General features: G+C 42.1%; 1 protein-coding gene and 2 non-coding genes across 3 annotated transcripts in view; all 3 read left to right on the top strand.

The window, feature by feature from the left end:
- Positions 1-14,543, top strand: part of Wdr43 (WD repeat domain 43) — a 56,290-nt gene that overhangs the window by 20,859 nt on the left and 20,888 nt on the right. Inside the window, exons 5-10 of the mRNA XM_045150856.1 lie at positions 381-520; positions 2,155-2,257; positions 5,772-5,836; positions 7,657-7,828; positions 11,257-11,343; positions 13,328-13,459. Of these exons, the coding sequence (XP_045006791.1) occupies positions 381-520; positions 2,155-2,257; positions 5,772-5,836; positions 7,657-7,828; positions 11,257-11,343; positions 13,328-13,459 (699 nt within the window). The remainder of the gene's footprint in view (positions 1-380; positions 521-2,154; positions 2,258-5,771; positions 5,837-7,656; positions 7,829-11,256; positions 11,344-13,327; positions 13,460-14,543) is intronic.
- On the top strand, positions 11,941-12,018 carry LOC123461297. Its single transcript, XR_006637585.1, has one exon. It is a non-coding gene; the product is annotated as a small nucleolar RNA SNORD53/SNORD92 (small nucleolar RNA).
- On the top strand, positions 13,927-14,003 carry LOC123461298. Its single transcript, XR_006637586.1, has one exon. It is a non-coding gene; the product is annotated as a small nucleolar RNA SNORD53/SNORD92 (small nucleolar RNA).

The following is a 14,543-nucleotide window of genomic DNA, read 5'->3' as shown; positions in this document are numbered from 1 at the left end:
GGTAGTGTTTAAATTTTAGTGCTTAGTCTTTCTTTAAAAATATTTTATTTATTTATTTGAGAGAGAGATAAAGAATGGGCACACCAGAGCCTTCAGCCACTGCAAATGAACTCCAGATGCATGTGCCACCTTGTACAAAAGTGGGTACCGGAGAATCAAACCTGGGTCCTTAGGCTTCACAGGCAAATGCCTTATAACTGCTAAGCCATTTCTCCAGCCCCACGTTGATTTTTTAAGAAGTGAGATTACAGCATAATAACTGTTTTCTTTGGAATTAAATTATACTGTTACTGCCTTATGGGACTCTTATCAGCTGTGTATCACATGTGGACTTTTGAACTGTTGTAAATCACCCTCCTAAAGAGAGTCAACTTCTTTAGCACTTCACAGGACATGCGACGCCAGTGTCATCACTCATGTTCACTACCATCAGATCCTCTAACGAGAGCCAGCCTTTTGATGGAGTTACAGGTCTTTATTTCTTGTCTGGAGCAGTGCATGACCGGTTACTTAATGTCTGGTAGGTAGCTTTAACTCTGTCCCAGCTTGGACTTTCTTATTGTATTCAGTGTTGAAATTCCATTGAGTTCTGATGAAAATTAGAACTGGTTGAAAAACCATATCTTTTTTGAGATAATTTTAAGATAATACATAATAGAAACTCTTCTCTGCTTGTTTAGAGATGCAGTGGGCTGAATATTTTGTGAATCAGTACTTTTGTTGGAATAAATAGGTAGTACTTTGGGTGAGTGCAGTAATGTCTTTTTCTTGAGGGATTACTGGAAAGTCTGTAATTGTTTTTGTTCCCAGTAGCCCTTTCCCCTTAACACAGATTATGTTGCTAATTACTTACCTTTGAGGTTACTTTTATTTTATTTATTAGAGACAGAGAGAGAATGGGCATGCAGGATCTCTAGCCACTGCAAATAAACTCCAGACGCATGCATCACCTTGTGCTGGTTTACGTAGGACCTGGAGAATTGAACCTGGATCCTTAGGCCTTTGTTGTTATATGTATGCTTTTACTTACAGACTCCTTATGGAATATATTTTTGAGAGATTAACATTGAATTTAGTACTGTTTCTCTCAGTTTTTAAAAAAATGTATTTGAGAGAGAGAGAGAGAGAGAGAGAGAGAGAAAACAGCACACCAGGTCCTCCAGGTACTGCAAATGAACTCCAGACTCATGCGCCGCCTTGTCCATCTGGCTTGTGTAGGTCCTGAGTGATTGAACTGGGGTCCTTAGACTTCACAGGCAAACATCTTAACCACTGAGCCATTTCCCCAGTCGTATTTCTCATTCTTGAACAAAGCTCATCTAACACATATTTTCTCCATAACACACATCATAGCATATTCGGGAGCAGTTTACTGTATTTAAATATTCAACAATACTCAGAAAGCACACTGGTACTAAATAGACACCTTTTGTTTTGTAATACGGAGAGCTGCAAGGCAAGGCAAGAGCATGCTCAGTCTCACCTGAGAGCGTTGAACATTGGGCAACTCAGATTTTTCACTAGTCTACACATGACTGAGCATGAAAGCTCCACAAACAGTAATTTTGGGGTTGCAAATTTTAGCAAATAGATGAGTTTACAAATGAAGAATGTATGAATAATAAGAATCACATGTGCATAGTCCTACTGTATTCTGTTCTTTTGATACTGTAATGAAGTGAATTCTAAAATTGACTATAGTAATGCATAGCCAGTCAAAAATCTCTGATTTAAACTTGTGTGTGTATGTGTGCCTGTGCATTGCAATACATCTGGCTTACATGGCAGCTTGGAAATCGTATGCCAGCTTTACAAAGCCTTTTTACTACTTAGCCATCTTCCCAGCTCCCTCTGCCCTTTTTTTTGTGGAAATGAATTGATAACACTGTTTATTTAAAGTAATTCTGACTATGAGTGAAATCAAATTAGACAGACAAAAGGATAGAGAATGCTATTCATCTTAATTCCTCCAGAACTGTTTATGCTTGGTCATGCTGTCTTCCTTGCAGTGTACGTGTAGAAATGTAGTAATGCCCAAGCAGACATACGATGCAGTCTTGACAGATGGTTCCCATATTTGGATCTTGGTATTGAACTCTAGTTTTGCAGCTCCTCAGGGGCAGACTTGTCATCTGACAGCTGGCTTCATTCTAGGCAGGTCCGCTCAGAAAGCAGAGAGAAGAGTGCAGTGATGTCTTTCACAGTTACCGACGAACCTGTCCACATTGACTTGACTTTGTCAGAAAACAAAGAAGAGGTGAGTTGCTTGATATTTGAGAAGTGATTTTAGATTGAAAAGTAAGTTATTTGTTTTTAGAGAGATAGTCATGTTTATTTAGTAATGCAGCCCTGGCTGGCTACTTCTTGGTATGTGGTGCAGGTTGGTGTTGAACTTTTGCAGTCCTCTTGCCTTTGTTTCAAGGGTTGGAACCACCATAACTAGCTACATGTAACTTTAAAAAAAAAATTTATTTGCAAGCAAGACAGAGAATGGGTACACCAGGGGCTCTAGCATGCATTTCAGATGCATGTGCCCCTTTGTGCATCTGGCTCTATGTGGGTACTGGAGAATTGAACTTGGGTCATAAGTTTTTACAGGCAAGTTAAGGCAGGTGCCTTAACTGCTGAGCCATCTTTCCAGCCCTAAATGTTACTTTTTAAATGAACCATGTGGCTGGGCATGGTGGCATCAGTAACCCACATAACGCCAGATGCACAAAGAGGTGCATGCATCTGGAGTCCTTTTGTGGTGGCTGGAGGCCCTGGTGCACCCATTTTCTTTGCTTGCAAAATAAAAAAAAAAACACACATAAAAACATAAATTATGGGATTTAATAAAAGCTGTTGAGAGTAGGCTGAGGTGATGGTTCAGTGGTTAAAGGCGCTTGCTTACAAAGCCTGCAGACCGGGGCTGAATTCCTTAGCACCTACATAAAGCCAGATGCACAAAGTGGTGCATGTGGCTGGAGTTCATTTGCAGTGGCAGGAGGCCCTGGTGTTCCCTATTCTCTCTGCTCACAGGTAAATAAATAAAAATACTCCAAGCAAGTGGCTTTAACCAGTGAGCCATTTCTCCAGCTCCTAAAATATTACAAAAAATTGTGGCGGAATTTGTTAATAAGAATTACATTTGTGGGCCGGGCGTGGTGGCGCACGCCTTTAATCCCAGCACTAGGGAGGCAGAGGTAGGAGGATTGCCGTGAGTTCGAGGCCACCTTGAGACTACATAGTGAATTCCAGGTCAGCCTGAGCCAGAGTGAGACCCTACCTCAAAAAACAAAAAACAAACAAACAAAAAAAGAATTACATTTGTATGTGTGTATGTATATGACTGTTCATTAAGGAATTTTTAAGGAGTTTTCATTGTGTCTTAGTCTTTATTTCCTTCATGTTTGTAGTGCATTTGTGTGTGTGTGGGGGGTGGCACATGATATGTGTGTGCATTCAGAGGCCCAAGGGGTGCGTCAGGAGCCGTTCCCTTCACTATTGCTGAACTGTTTCATTGAGACCACATCTGTACGGCTACCCCAGCTGCCATCAACTCGCGGGCCCCAGTGATCCTCTGTGCCTCCCTCCCCCGCTGGGGTTATAGACACACATTGCCACCTGCAGCTCTGACAGGGGTTCTGGGGAACCTCAGTTCTCTTGTTCGACAGGCCTGGTGGCAATCCTCACTGCTGAGCCAGCTCTCCAGCCTTTATCTTAGTATTTGAAAGAAAAACTTGTTGTATTGGAACAAACATTGCTTTCAAAATCCAATCATTAGATAATGATTCTGGTAGCAAGGATGGCTTTCTGTTGTAAGGTAGGGTAAGGAATTTATACTTAGATCAGTGATTATCTGTAAGCTGTACTGTGTGATAGGAGTTCAGGTCAGGTAGCAGTGAGACCCATGACTCATTTTAAGTAGTTCTAGAAATCTCTAGTTAAGTATGCACAATAGCCGGACGTGGTTGGGCATACCTTTAATCCCAGTACTCGGGAGGCAGAGGTAGGAGGATCACCATGAGTTGCAGGCCACCCTGAGACTCCATAGTGAATTCCAGGTCAGCCTGGGCTAATGTGAGATCCTACCCCCCCCCAAAAAAAAAATGCACCATGTAACTGGTTTAATCCCAGCACTCAGGAAGCCAGGGTAGGAGGATTGCCTTGAGTTCAAGGTACCCCTGAGATTTACATAGTGGATTCCAGATTAGCCTGGGCTGGAGCAAAGACGTTACCTAGAAAAAACAAGGACAGCGTTTTAGCACAGGCCTGCTCTGTAAGTTCATTCTGTGCATAGGTTTGTGTGCATTCATTGTATTCAGTGAATTAGCTCATAGCAACCAAAAGTTTTCATCATAGAAAGCCAATATGAGAACACTGGTATTTGTCCCATACTATTAAAACAAAAAGGCAGCATTCAGAAGGCAGAGGTGGGAGGATTGCAGTGAGTTTGAGGCCAGCCTGGGACTACAGAGTTCCAAGTCAGCCTAGGCTAGAGTGAGATGCTCTTTCGAGACCCCCTTCCCCAAATAGGGTGACTACATTTCAATGATTTTTGTAAAGAGTTTTTAACTTTATGTGTGAGTTGGAGGTAGTTACTTTAAATGGAAGTTACTTATGCTGAGGTATTGCTTAGTGTTAAAGCACAAAGGTGGGGGTCTAATCTTCAGCATGCATGTGTGAATAACTAAAGCATGCATACAAATAATAAACACAGAAAAGTAACTTTCAGATTTGTGAAACTTGACGCCCCATTTAGAGAATAGATCAATTATTTTCTATTTTTCCTTCAATTTTTTTATTAATAACTTCCATGATTATAAACAATATCCCATGGTAATGCCCTCCTTCCCTCCACTTTTCTCTTTGAAACTCCATTCTCCATCATATACCCTCAACCTCTCAATCAGTCTCTTTTTTATTTTGATGTCATGATCTTTTCTTTCTATTATGATGGTCTTGTTTAGGTAGTGTCAGGCACTGTGAGGTCATAGATATCCGGGCCATTTTGTGTCTGGAGGAGCACGCTGTAAGGAGTCCTACCCTTCCTTTGGCTCTTACATTCTTTCTGCCACCTCTTCCGCAATGGACCCTGAGCCTTGGAAGGTGTGATAGAGATATTGCAGTACTGAGCACTCCTGTCACTTCTTAGCACTGTGTTGCCTTCTGAGTCATCCCAAGGTCACTGCCATCTGAAAAGAGAAGATTCTCTACCCAAAGTGAGAGTAGCATTAATATAAAGGTATGAATATTAAAAGAAGTGCTTACTGGGCAGTTTGATAAGCATAGTACAGATATTTATCCAGACATCACCAGATGTTACACCCCTAGGGCTCATGACTACCCCTGTTTTAAGTTTTCAGTATCAGGGATATATTCCCTCCCATGGGATTTTCCCTATGAGTTTATTTTTAGTGAGGGAGAGAGGGAGAATGAATGAATGAGAATAGGCTGCCAGGGCCTCCAGCCTCTGCATACGAATTACAGACTCATGTACCACCTTGTGTATCTGGCTTACGTGGGTATTGGGGCCTTAAACCTGAGTCCTGAGGCTTAAAACTCTAGACCATCTCTACAGACCATAAACCATAGCCCATGTCTGGCTTTTTAAATGTCAGTTCTGGTGATTGTACTCAGGCTGAGTTATTCTCCCAGTACAACCTCCCCTCCCCTCCCCTCCCCTGTTTGTTGTTGCTTTTTTCTGGTTCTGAAGGGGTAAGAAGAGAGTTTAGTTTACGAGTTAACATTGATGATAGTATTTCATCAGCTGTATTTTGTTTCTTTAGCCTGTCAAGTTAGCTGTTGTTTGCAGAGACGGTCAAGTGCATCTTTTTGAACACATATTAAATGGGTAAGTAAGATGATTTCTGTCTCCCTGTTTATTTGCTTTGTGGTCATACCACCTTATTTTTTTGCTATTAAAATTCTGTTCTTTAGAATATTGAAAGTATTATTTTTTAAAAAAATTATTTATTTATTTGACACAGAGAGAGAGACAAGACAGACAGACAGACAATGGGCATGCCAGGGCCCCCAGCCACTGCAAACGAACTCCAGACGCATGCTTCCCCTTGTGCATCTGGCTAATGTGGATCCCTGGGGAATCAAACCTGGGTCCTTTGGCTTTTCAGGCAAGCGCCTTAACTGCTAAGCCATCCCTCCAGAACTTGAAAGTATTCTTGAAGAACTCTTTATAAATTTTTAGACTCTTAGACCCTATCATTTTTTGTGGTTTAAAAATTTATTTATTTATTTATTTATTTATTTTTCTTTTTCTTTTTCTTTTTTTTTTTTTGGTTTTTCAAGGTAGAGTCTCACTCTGGTCCAGGCTTACCTGGAATTAACTCTGTCATCTCAGGGTGGCCTTGAACTCATGGCAGTCCTCCTACTTCTGCCTCCCGAGTGCTGGGATTAAAGGCGTGCGCCACCACGCCCGGCTTATTTATTTATTTGAGACAGATAGAATGGGCACACTAGGGCATCTAGCCACTGCAAATGAACTCCAGATGCATGTGCCATCTTGTGTATCTGGCTCTCATGGGACTTGGCAGAATTGAACCTGGATCCTTAGGCTTTGCAGGCCAACACCATAACTGCTAAGCCATCTCTCCAGCCCACTTTGGTGCTTTTTTTATGAGGTGTCTTTAGAACTAGTAGGGGAGTGTGACACAGATGACACTCGCAACATGGAGAATAAGCTGGCAAGATGACGACGCTTCAAAGGGTTTTTGGGTCGAGATTGGTATTTAATTTTCTTTTAAATTTATTTATTTGCAAGCAGAGAGAGAGAGGGAGAGAGAAGAGAGGGAGGGGAAAGGAGAGAAAGAAAGGGCATGCCAGGGCCTCTAACCACTGCATATGAGCTCCAGATTCATGCAGCACTATGTCCATTTGGTTTTACATGGGTACTGGAGAATTGAACCCGGGTTGTTAGGCTTTGCAAGCAAGCGCCTTGACTGCAGTGCCATCTGTCCAGTCTGAGATTGGTATTAGTGGAGTATTAGTATTAGTGGAGAACAAAAGAATATTCTCTCTGCCTCTTTCTCTCAAACAAACAAACATAGATAAATAAATAAAATATTCAAAAAATGGGCTGGAGAGATAGCTTAGCGGTTAAGGCGTTTGACTGTAAAACCAAAGGATCTGGGGCCCACGTAAGCCAGATGCACAAGGGGGCACACCCGTTCTCTCTCTGCCTCTTTCTCTCAAATAAACCAATAAATAAAACATTTAAATAAAAAGAATGCTGTATCCAATTCCTCTGTCACTAAGGGTGTGGGCACCACTTGAGGCCTGCAAGTATGAGCAATGGAGCTAGAGCGCAAAGAGCCTGTGGAGAAGACATGCCCCAGGCTGGGGCGAGGCTTTGAACTTGGGAGCAATGGAATGGGGCTGTCTGGAAGAAGGCTAAAGCTCAGGGTATTGACTTTGGGAGTGTTGGTCCTCTTTTTTGGGCCTGACAGTATGGGACAGATGGGGTAGGTGGATTTCAAGTCCTAGTGTCAGTGGGGTTTGGTGCAGTCTTTAATAACATGGTGTCTTTGTGGCCATTCTCAATAGAATTATGGATGCTAGGAGATGGTCACATTTTGTGACTTTATGCCAGCCTCAAAGAACTACAAAGAGTTGTTATTTCATATTCTCTAATCTTATTTTTTCCTCCATTCCTAGACACTGCAAAAAGCCCTTGACTTCAAACTGCACAATTCAGATAGCAACACCTGGGAAAGGCAAGAAAGCTACACCAAAACCCATTCCTATCCTAGCAGCTGGCTTTTGCTCGGACAAAATGTCATTACTGCTTGTGTATGGCAATTGGTTTCAGCCTGCTATTGAAAGAGTGGTACGTAGATGCTACTCTGGAGGAAAACAATGCAACCTTTGCCTGTGCAGGAAGAGAATGATTCTAAAAAGGATATTTTTGGCTACTCTTTGGAATATTTAAGGAGAAATTAAGTAACATTCTCTATTTTGTTTTTTCAAGGTAGGGTCTCACTGTAGCCCACGCTGACCTGGAATTCACTATGTAATCTCAGAGTGGCCTTGAAGTCTCAGTGATCCTCCTACCTCTGCCTCCTGAGTGCTGGGATTAAAGTTGTACACCACCATGCCCAGCTTTTATTTAATATATATATATTTTATTTGAGATAGAGAGAGGCAGATAGAGAGAATGGGAGCGCCAGGGCCTCTAGCCCCTGCAGATGAACTCCAGATGAATGTGCCCCCTTGTGCATCTGGCTTATGTGGGTACTGGACAATCAAATCTGGGTCCTTAGACTTCCCCGGCAAATGCTTCAACGTCTAAGCCATTACTCCAGCCATCCCCATTTATTTATTTATTTATTTATTTATTTATTTATTTATTTATTTATTTATTTATTTATGTTTTTAAAAATTATTTATTTATTTGAGAGAGAGAAATGGGGGTGGATGGGAGAGAATGGATATGCCAGGGCCTCCAGCCACTGCAAACAAATTCCAGATAAATGCGCCCCCTTGTGGATCTGGCTTACTTGGATCCTGGAGAGTCGAACTGGGATCCTTTGGCTTTGTAGGCAAACGCCGTAACTGCTAAGCCATTTCTCCAGCCCTCCTTTATTTATTTATTTATTTTTTTGGTTTTTTGTGGTAGGTGTCTCACTGTAGTTCAGGCTGACCTGAAATTCACTATGTAGTCTCAGGGTGACCTCAAACTCACTGCAATCCTCCTACCTCTGCCTCCCGAGTGGTGGGATTAAAGGCATGCACCACCATGCCCGTTTTCCTCCTCTTATTTTTAATGGATCTTTCATGGGATGGTTTGATTTGTGAGAACTGTTTATTTAACCCAACAGCCTGAAAATAACTTGTCCAGACGTAGTCACCATGCAGCATCGTTGGGGATCACCTCCCTTTCTCTTGGTATTCTTTGGAACTTGCTATTTTATGTGTATACCTCCTTACTTTGGACTAGTCACATCACAGGTGTGTGATTACCAAACGTTCTTTCTAGACACTTTTTAAAAAAATTTTTGTTCAGTTATTTATTTGAGAGCAATAGACACAGAGAGAAAGAAAGAGGCAGATAGAAAGAGAGAGAGAATGGGCACACCAAGGCCTCCAGGCACTGCAAATGAACTCCAGACGCATGTGCCCTTTCTGCATCTGGCTAACGTGGGCCCTGGGGAATCGAGCCTCGAACCGGGGTCCTTAAGCCTCACAGGCAAGCGCTTAACCACTAAGCCATCTCTTCAGCCCTAGATACTGTTTTGATTAGCATGGTGGTTGAATTTTTCTCATTACATAACATATAAATCTTAATAAAGAACTCTTAGTATTAGCATGCATTAGATTTTTTTCTTAGGAAGTTTTGTAAGCAGAGCATTCAATTTAGAAGACTTGTGAGTTCTTAGACATGTGTAGTAGGTCATTTCTTAAGCTATACTTGAAATAATTGTAGTAATATGTCCCTGAGGAAACATAAGTGGAATATTGCATGGCCAAATAAGCTCTTGTTGAGTCTTTTACTTTTATCTATTTTTAAAAATTTATTTATTTGCGAGAGCAAGAGAGTTAGAATGAATATGCCAGGGCCTCCAGCCACTGCAAATGAACTCCAGCTGTTTGTGCCCCCTTCTCATCTGGCTAATGTGGGTCCTGGAGAGTCGAACGGGGATCCTTTGGCTTTTTATATGATACCTTAACTGCTAAGCCATCTCTCCAGCCCTCTTGTTGAGTGTTTTTTTTTTTTTTTAATTTTTTTGGTTTATTTTTATTTTTTTATTTGAGAGCGACAGACAGAGAAAGAGGCAGAGAGAGAGAGAGAGAGAGAGAGAGAGAGAGAATGGGTACGCCAGGGCCTCCAGCCACTGCAGACGAATTCCAGATGTGTGTGCCCCCTTGTACATCTGGCTAATGTGGGTCCTGGGGAATCGAACCTCGAACTAGGGTCCTTAGGCTTCACAGGCAAGTGCTTAACCACTAAGCCATCTCTCCAGCCCTCTTGTTGAGTCTTAATAAATACTTGTCCCCCCCTCCCCTTTCTCTAGAGCTGGGGGTTGAACCCAGTGCTGGGTTTTTTTTTTTTTGCTTTCTTTTTCCTCAATTTTTATTAACATTTTCCATGATTATACAAAATATCCCATGGTAATACCCCTCCCCCCACTTTCCCCTTTGAAATTCCATTCTCCATCATATCCCCCATCTCACTCAGTCTCTCTCTCTCTTTCTTTCTTTCTTTTTTTTTTTTCCTTTTGGTTTTTCAAGGTAGGGTCTCACTCTGGCCCAGGCTGACCTAGAATTAACTATGTAGTCTCACGGTGGCCTTGAACTCAAGGCAATCCTTCTACCTCTGCTTTCCCAGTGCTGGGATTAAAGGCATGTGCCACCATGCCCAGCTCAGTCTCTCCTTCTTATTGGTAGATAAGAACTCCACCACTGAGATACATCCTCAGCCATGTGAATGGGAGACATTGATTGGTCAATTGATGGAGATAGGGTTTTGATATGTAACCTTGGCTGGTTGGTTGGCCTTGAACTTGTTACGTAGATCAGGCTGGCCTAGAGCTATTACTGCTATTACTTCTGAGTTCTGGTTCATGGGTGTGCATGCACCATGCCAGCTTTAATACACTTTAAAAATTAACTACATGCATACACCTTAATAAAACAAGGAGAGAAGTTTTAAACTGGGAGCACTTTGCTTGCCATATGGGTGGAGCCCCTTTCCAGATATGGCCAATATTACCTGTTTGTGTTTACAGATATCAATTGGTTATATGGACTTTAGAATTTCCTATAGCCCTCATTTGTTGCACATAGTCCCTGTGCCCATTCAGTGTGTCATGGCATAAAAATCCACATTAGAGCAGTTTGTTATTCAGCAATGCTGTCTTTGACTTGCTAAGTAAAGAATACCCTCAGGAAAGCCTGAACTAGATCTCAGTTTGTGCAGGGAACTTTTTTTAAACCAGAATGCTGACCTGATACATTGCCTTTAAATTCTCTTAATTTAAGAAATCAGTTGACTTTATAAAACTTTCAGTGTGGAAAATTGAAGCAGTTCATAAATGCGGGAGGTCAACATTGTACCAGTAGTGTGTGGCGAGTCCACTTCTCAGCTGCTGTCAGTCTGGAGTGGTGATTGTGGCTGACAGGGTAGTGTGGAAACTTTCACACTTTTAATATTTTTATAAAAATGTAGTCATTTGTTTCACTTTTGCGATTTCTGGTTTTGCTTGACTTAGTTTCTTTTGTCTCCCTTTCCGTCTCCCTTTCAAAAATTATTCTCAGGCTTTAAACTCCAAAGAATCTCATGTGTGTTTAGAAAGAGAAATTTCAAACTGCTGGGCTCCCAGAGTAGAAACTGCAGTAACAAAGGTGAGTGACCTTATAGATTTGAAGTTAAAATATAATGGATGTGATGGATTGAATTGGTTGTGGTATTGTATCCCTGGCTGGCCTGGAATTCACTGTGTAGTCTTAGGGTGGCCTTGAACTCACAGCAGTCCTCCTACCTCTGCTCCTCAGTGCTGGAGTTAAAGGTGTGCAGCACCACGCCCGGCTGCTTTTGATTCTTTAACATCATCTTCGTGGTCTTCTCTTAGAAATGTTGCAGGATTATGCTGTAGATATCAGGACTGCAAAACTTCATTTCTGAACCCTTTGTTGGCTGTGTCAGTGATGTGTGGCCCTCTGGTACAGACCTTAGCTCCAGTTCCTCATCTGGGTGCGTGGTGCTCTGCATAGGAGGGAAGTAGAGTAATACCAAACTTCAGTGAGTGTCTGGTCAGTGCCAGGACTTAAATCACAACTTTCTTTCGAGGAATGTGTGTTTCTTGGTAAGATGAGCCCATAGTGGAACTGGAATTTATTGCCATAAAGTATCATTGTGGTGCTCTGTCTCCATAATATCTGGTGTTGGCATGTAGATAGCCCTTTTGGTGGTGGGAGGAGAAAAGGAAAGAAGGCCCAGTCATGCACTGATGACATCCATATGGTTTCGCTTCTGGCTGAGTTTCAGAGATGACACCTTTCTCTTGGCTGTCTGAGCGTGTCTGGTAAAGATTAAATTGCAGAGGTGGTCATAACATAACTAGCATTCTTTTAAAATTATATTCTTTTATTAGAGATGAGAGAGGGAGAGGCAGATAGGGAGAGAGAATGGGCGCACCACGGCCTCCAGTCACTGCAGACCTACTCCAGACACGTGTGCCCCACGCACATCTGTCTGGCTTATGCGGGTGCTGGGGAATAGACCTGGGTCCTTAGGCTTTGCAGGCATGAACCTTAACAGCTAAGCCATCTCTGCTGCCCCCATTTATTTATTTTTTATTATTGTAAGTAGAGGGAATGGGTGTACCAGGGCCTCTTGCCACTTCAAACATATTCCAGATGTGTGCACCACTTTGTGCATCTGGCTTTACATGAATGCTGGGAAATCAAACCTACAGGGTTTGTAGACAAGTGGCTTTAACCACTGAACCATCTCTCCAGCTTGTGTTTTTCTTTGATTTAACTTTTTTTGTGTGTGGGGGAGAGGGTTTTGAGGTAGGGTCTAACTTTAGCCCAGGCAGAACTGAAATTCACTATGTAGTTTCAGGCTGACTTCAAACTCATGGCAAACCTCCTTGACTCCTGAGTGCCTGGATGCCCCCTTTTTAAAATTTATTTTTTAACTTATTTATTGAGGAGGGAAGAAGGGGAAGGAGAATATGGACCTGCCAGGGCCTCCAGCAGCTGCAAGTGAATTCCAGATGCATGTGCCACCCATGTGCATCTGCTTACATGGGTTTTAGGGTTCTTGGGCTTCACAGGCAAGCTCCTTAACCACTAAGCCAACTTGCCAGCCCTGTTTTCACTTTTAATGAGGTATATCAAACTTTAATACCACAGTAAATGTTCCATTTTTTAAAATTGTTAAAGTATTACATTTATTTAGAAGTCAGGAGGGGTGAGGGAGAGTCCACTGACCAAGGAAGTAGGAATGGGTGTATCCACGTGGCCATGGGATGGGAGGGAAGGGAGCATGGGTCTGAAACAAGAAGAGGGATTTAGAGAGGGGAGAGAGCAGGCAGAGAGCCCATGTGGGATTAAGGATTGGGGCTCTATCCCTCAACCTGGCTAGGCTGAGAGAGGGGAAGCTTACTTACCAGGACAGGAACTTGGGAGTTCAGGAGAGATGAACAGCCAACTAAGAGGCTCCAAATCTTATTTGTCAGCATTCAGTTGAAATTTATCCTGTACTCTTGTCATGGTAAGTACATTATATTGCATTTCATAATAGAAAAGCCATTTGTGCTCTCATAGAGGAAGCGCAAGAACTAAGGCATGGTTTCTTTTTCCACACTTGATACTGTTACAGGTGAGGACGCCAGTGGTGAATTCTGAAGCAAAAGTTCTGGTGCCTGGGATTCCTGGACATCAAGCACTGAACAAGCCTCCAGCCCAGCAAACCAAGGAAGTGGAGAGTAAGAGGAAGCTAGGAGGCAACGAGGTAATGCCGCCGCTTTGGCACATACTTGAGTCTTGACTTGGAGGTTTAAGCACGGCTGGGAGTGTGTTGGCTAGAGCCAAAACTGACGTTTGAGAAATACGCTGAGATCGCTGTTGCTATCCTGTCTTCCTCCCAGGTGGGTGTAGGTTCCAAATCTTTTTTTTTTTTTTTTTTTTAAGTTTTTCTAGTTTTTCGAGGTAGGGTCTCACTGTAGCTCAGGCTTACCTGGAATTCACTATGTAGTCTCTGAGTGGCCTTGAACTTATGCCAATCCTCCTACCTTGGCCTCCCAAGTGCTGGGACTAGTGTGTGCCACCACACCTGGCCTCCAGATTTTTTACATTTTCACCTTTGCAAGACTCAGGCCACCATTCTTAAGAGATGCAATTTTTGCTAACTAAAAATTAACTATTGGCCATTTTCCAGTAGTTAGTTGGTTAGATGAAGTTGATAAATGATGTCAGAGTTAGCTGTGATGACTTCCATTGGGTTTCGCATATTGCTGAGTTCCAATGATGCCTCTTTCTCTTGGCTGTCTGAGCAACTCTGGCTGATTATGTGACAATTGGTCTGTCAAAAAGATGTTTACAGTTACTTACAGTGCTTATAATCTTTGTAAATTACTCCCAGAACTCTCCTGTGCTTACTGTATACACATGTGCACACACTCACAAGGTTCTGAGTTTTCATTCACTCTTGAGGAAATAATCTTTATTTTTAGCATTTTCATTCTAGAAAAAAAATTTCTTTAGGTGATTTTTAATGTCTTTATTGAGTAGAAGGGTTGCAAATACTCTAGACATTCATATCTGACTGTTAACTGACCATAAAAATAAAAGTGTGAATTTCACTTTCTTTTTATTTTATTTTTTTTAGTTTTTCGCAGAAGGGTTTCTCTGTGGTCCATGCTGACCCGGAATTCACTGTGTAGTCTCAGGGTGACCTTGAAGTCATGGTGGTCCTCCTACCTGTGCTTCCCAAGTGCTAGAATTCAAAGTGCGTGCCACCACGCCCAGCTAAAAGTGTGAATTTTACTTAGTTTGATCTAGGTTCATCTGCTTAATATTTTCTTGCTTTAATATTT

Source organism: Jaculus jaculus, chromosome 5, assembly GCF_020740685.1.
Source record: "Jaculus jaculus isolate mJacJac1 chromosome 5, mJacJac1.mat.Y.cur, whole genome shotgun sequence".
NCBI classification, from domain to species: Eukaryota; Metazoa; Chordata; class Mammalia; order Rodentia; family Dipodidae; genus Jaculus; species Jaculus jaculus.
Note: the sequence above shows the minus strand (reverse complement) of the source record. Positions and strands in the feature narration are given on the sequence as shown.